This window comes from Bison bison, unplaced genomic scaffold (assembly GCF_000754665.1).
Source record: "Bison bison bison isolate TAMUID 2011002044 unplaced genomic scaffold, Bison_UMD1.0 scf7180017864053, whole genome shotgun sequence".
Taxonomy (NCBI): domain Eukaryota; kingdom Metazoa; phylum Chordata; class Mammalia; order Artiodactyla; family Bovidae; genus Bison; species Bison bison.
The window spans coordinates 2217918-2222711 of NW_011494625.1; the positions used below are offsets into that span (position 1 = coordinate 2217918).

The 4794-nt window shown below is 44.4% G+C and overlaps 1 protein-coding gene and 1 non-coding gene across 2 annotated transcripts in view; one reads left to right on the top strand and one right to left on the bottom strand.

Moving 5' to 3' along the window:
- DSP (desmoplakin) overlaps nt 1-4794 on the top strand; it is a 34311-nt gene that overhangs the window by 9382 nt on the left and 20135 nt on the right. The window contains exons 6-11 of the mRNA XM_010835843.1: nt 1-88; nt 958-1008; nt 1896-2057; nt 2788-2892; nt 4273-4368; nt 4688-4791. The exon at nt 1-88 is cut by the window's left edge and continues 8 nt beyond it. Coding sequence (XP_010834145.1) covers nt 1-88; nt 958-1008; nt 1896-2057; nt 2788-2892; nt 4273-4368; nt 4688-4791 — 606 coding nt within the window. The remainder of the gene's footprint in view (nt 89-957; nt 1009-1895; nt 2058-2787; nt 2893-4272; nt 4369-4687; nt 4792-4794) is intronic.
- Nucleotides 3984-4056, bottom strand: TRNAE-UUC. Its single transcript has one exon. It is a non-coding gene; the product is annotated as a tRNA-Glu (tRNA).

Here is a 4794-nt window from a genome sequence, read left to right on the forward strand (position 1 = left end):
GGTGGAGCAGCACATCAGCAGCCACAGGAGCATCCACAACACCATTGGGGACTACCGCTGGCAGCTGGACAAGATCAAAGCCGACCTGGTACTTGGAACTCTTCCTTGTAGAGGCTTCCAACAGTGTACTGAAGGGCGCTGTAGTTACGCCATCCCAGGCAGCCCAAACAGGAGTCTGTGATTTCTTCCCCAACAGACTGGGATTTTTTTTCATCTTGGCCTGTAGGCATTTTTTTGAATATCGAAGTGTAGTTGATTTACAGTGTTGCGGTTAACTTCTGCTGTACAGCACAGGGATTCAGTTATACCTGTATGCATTATTTTTCATATTCTTTTCCCCGATGGCTTATCACAGCATATTGAGCACAGTTCCCTGTGCTGAACAGCAGGAACTTGCTGTCTATCATCCTGTATATATTGGTTTACGCCTGCTAATCGAAACCCCCAATCCACCCCCGCCCGCACTCCCCGCTGGCAGTCTGTTGTCTGCATAGGCTCTGTTTCTGCTTCACTGATGAAGTTCATTCGTACCGTTTACATCACTGACGTTTGTCCTTAGCCCGAGATGCTCGTCCTTACTTCTTCCACTCTTTTTTTTTTTAATCTACTTTTATCTACTTGAGTATCTGATCAGGTCTCTCCCTCTTTTCTCTAAGTTCTGAGGAGTCCTAAATGATATTTTCAAACTTTTAAAAGGTTGTGTAACAGCGAGTCTGTAAGTGATAGGGATGAGCCCTTAACTTTGTAGGGGTGCCACCACCAGGCCAGTGAACTTTGCCTCCAGACCGACTGGGAAAGGTCCCTGTGGGTAAAAGTTTCCATAGAACAGCTATTTCTTGCTACTGGGGAATCGGAAGTTAATATGTGTTTGACAGAAGGAGGTTTGGAAGGGCTGTTCTTTCTATGTAAACCCTCAAGGGGAATTAAATAATTAACTCGCTGTTGGTCTTCTTCTAGCGGGAGAAATCTGCAATCTACCAGTTGGAGGAGGAGTATGAAAACCTACTGGTAAGACGACTTATTTCTGAAAGCTCTGTGTTTAGTGCAGTTCGGTCTTGTAAATGTGGACCTGGGGATTAAAGCACCTGCTTGGCGCTATCCTCAAGGACTCTGGAAGTACCTGGAAGTATATGAGGGACTTGCAGGTGCTAATTTCATTTCTGCTGCTGTTTTCTTTATAAGGGAATTTTAAAAGAATTTTTTCTGAAGACAGTACTTAGTGCTACTCTGTTTGCAAGCTGAAGGGTCCCGTCAATAGCCCTTGTTAAATACTTGCAGTTAAAGCCGTAAAGCTTTTCCACTTGTGAACTGCAGCCTTTTTACCAAATATAAGCAAAACTAAGACTTGTTTCTTTAGAGAGAGGTTTTCCAGACCATCCTTACCGTTTTATGAAAAACTGAATCAATTCCTTGACTCATGAAAAGAGGTATTTCTATTCTTCTGCCTATTTGAGTCACCCTGTCTTCACTTTTCCAGTGTTTCCCAGTTGGCCATGATACTATTTAAATAACATGGCTAGTGGCGACACAGCTATTTTCCAAGGTGATGACACTTTGAATTTCGGGGACGTTGGAGAGGGCAAAGAGAGCTTTTTTATCTTTGTAAGAATCTGTTTTCTCTTTATAGTCCAAAGCTAATTAGTGAAGCCAAACATCAGTACATGAATCAAGACCCGTCTGGATCAAGCTAGTTCATTGAATCTAAAATTGTCCCCTTGTTCCTAAGTTTGGGTGGGTCCTTTCTACCTCCCAGCTGATCACTGACTGCAAGAGATTTGACTGATTATTGGGATTTTTGTTGGTGAAAGGAACCAGCCAGGGTTTATCTGTGACGTCTGCAGGGAGCACCATTCATCTGCATATTGTCCTAACGCTGCTTTGACCGTCCTATGCAGAAAGCGTCCTTCGAGAGGATGGACCACCTTCGGCAGCTGCAGAACATCATCCAGGCCACGTCCCGCGAGATCATGTGGATCAACGACTGTGAGGAGGAGGAGCTGCTGTATGACTGGAGCGACAGGAACACCAACATCGCCCAGAAGCAGGAGGCCTTCTCGGTAAGCCCCCGGGAGTCGCGTGGCAGTGATTGAGGCATTTGTAATCATGTAATCGGCCACCTGTCATTCAGCCTTGGTGGAGAGAGCGTGAAAAACCATTCCTTTCTGAAGGCTTTTCAGTGCCTTAAGATGGGCAGCGCGGTGCTTAGCATCTCAGAAGACAGAGGAGTGAGGTAGTTCAGTCAGATGTCCCTGAGTGCACAGTGAAGAACGTGGTGGCTTAGACCTGAGAAGTAGACAGTCTCAGTGTGTGCTATGGGCTTCCCAGCTGGCTCAGTGGTAAAGAATCTGCCTGCAATGCAGGAGACCTGGGTTCGATCCCTGGGTCGGGAAGATCCCCTGGAGAAGGAAATGGCAACCCACTCCAGTATCCTTGCCTGGAGAATCCCATGGACAGAGGAGCCTGGCGGGCTACAGTCCACGGGGTCACAAAGAGTTGGACACGACCTAGGGACTGAGCCACAGCAACAAGTATGTGTTGTGACTCTGTCACTTCACCTGTGTGAATTCGGATGAGACGTGTCACCTGTCTGGCCTCAGCCACATACTGGATCTCAGGCATCCTTTCTGGTCTTAAAAATGCTACAGTTCTTGAGGAACACATCACACAGTTCTCTGGCATTGTTCATTTCCAAGATGCAGTTTTGTATTTGATTCCTTTAAGGATGGTGGGAGGGATGGAAAGCTGCCAGTGACTTACTCTAAGGATTTGCTTCTCTTTCATTCACAGATACGCATGAGTCAGCTGGAGGTTAAGGAGAAAGAGCTCAATAAGCTTAAACAAGAAAGTGACCAACTTGTCCTCAATCAACATCCAGCTTCAGACAAAATTGAGGTGGGTTTCATGAGATTTATATTTTTATCAGGGGAAGAAAGGGGACACTTTTCAAAAAATAAGACTATCCAAGAAACAAAAAAGACCATACAAATGAGTAGTTTTTGCCCATTGCAAAGCCATGACAAGTTTATTTATCAACACCCTAGACCAGGGATTGGCAAACTTTTTCTAGAAAGAATCAAATAATATAATATTTTAGACTGACAGGCCATTTGGTCTTTGTTGAAATTAACTCTGCCGTTGTAGTGTGAAAGCAACTGTAGCAACATGTAACTGAATGAATGTGGCTGTTTGCCAATAAAACTTTATTTATAAATGCAAGTAGTGGGCCGGATATGGCCCTTGAGCTGTAGCTTGCTGACCTCTGTCCTAGACTGGGATCTATGGGATGTACTCAAGGCAGACTCCTTGTCCAAAGGCTGACTCCCTCTACTGACAATCAGTGGGCAAGAACTTTTATGGATGGTGGGAGGGGCTATATGCAGATATAGCACATTCAGCTCTGATAGTCATCTCAAAATTAGTCATGCAGTGATGACTGGTGTCATCTTGATGCTTTTAAGTACAGTTAGTCTTTAGTTTCAGGATCAGTCTGTTCACATTTATTTGAGGCCAGTTCTCAGAATTGTGGCAGCTTATGTCATGGCTACAGTCTAGTCATCATGACAACTCACAGGATATAGCCCTTGAGGAAGAACTAAAGATCCTTGACTTTGCTTAATGACTAAACTATTAATATTTAGTCATGTTGGACCATATTCCTTTGTTTCTGCATTTTCTCACTTCTCTGATTAAGCTCATTGTTTGGGTAAAGTTTTTCCACAGACAAAAGGCAGTTTGAGGACATGGGCGAGGGGGTGGGGGCATGGACCATAGGGTCCTGCTCCGTTTCTCCTTGAACCTCCCTGTGATCTAACAGCTAAACAGGAATAGGACTTGATGCCCCTGCTTTATCCTTGTTGTGACTGGTCTGTTATAATTGGTCAGGAGCTATGTCATTTGGATGAATATTTTAACTAATACTTGTAAGGATACCCATTTGTTAAAACTAGGTCTTTTTTTTAACTGCACAGCCTACAGGATCTTAGTTCCCTGACCAGGGATTGAACCTGGGGCCACAGCAGTGAAAGTGCTGAGTCCTAACCACTGGACCACCAGGGAATTTCCAAAATTGGTCTTAAAATTTAATTTCTACCATACCAAAAGGTTCCTGTTGGGAAATTCTAGTTTCAGTTTTTAGAAAAAAACTTTACTTGATTTGGAATTAGATTTAAAGAACTGCTTCAGACTTCTCACTGAGGCTCACCCATCTGTGGATTGACGGATGCCTCTCCACGGCTGGGTGGTGGAGAGACGGCTGCTGTTCTCTTGTTTCAGGCCTATATGGACACCCTGCAGACCCAGTGGAGCTGGATTCTTCAGATCACCAAATGCATTGATGTTCATCTCAAAGAAAATGCTGCCTACTTTCAGGTTTTTATCTTCAGCAACCATTTAACTGTCTTTTGGGTCTTGATGCCTTCTCTTTTGAATGTGTTTGAAAAAGCACTGAAAACAGTATTTACAATATTTCGTAAATACTATTTGTTGGGGTTTAGCATAGAGGAGCGTAGACGAGTCACCAGTCTTTCAGATAGTCTTGCGCTGTCCTGTAAGTTTCTGCTCTAATCTTTTCCTTTAACCACCTGTCAGATAGACTCGTAGGGAAGATACTCCTGCAAGTTGAAGTACTAGGTGATGCTGCGTGTTCAGTTGCTTTTAACTGACATGGAGTCACCCCCGTTCTTCACAGTTTTTTGAAGAGGCTCAGTCGACGGAAGCCTACCTGAAGGGTCTCCAAGACTCCATCAGGAAGAAGTACCCTTGTGACAAGAACACGCCCCTGCAGCGCCTGCTGGA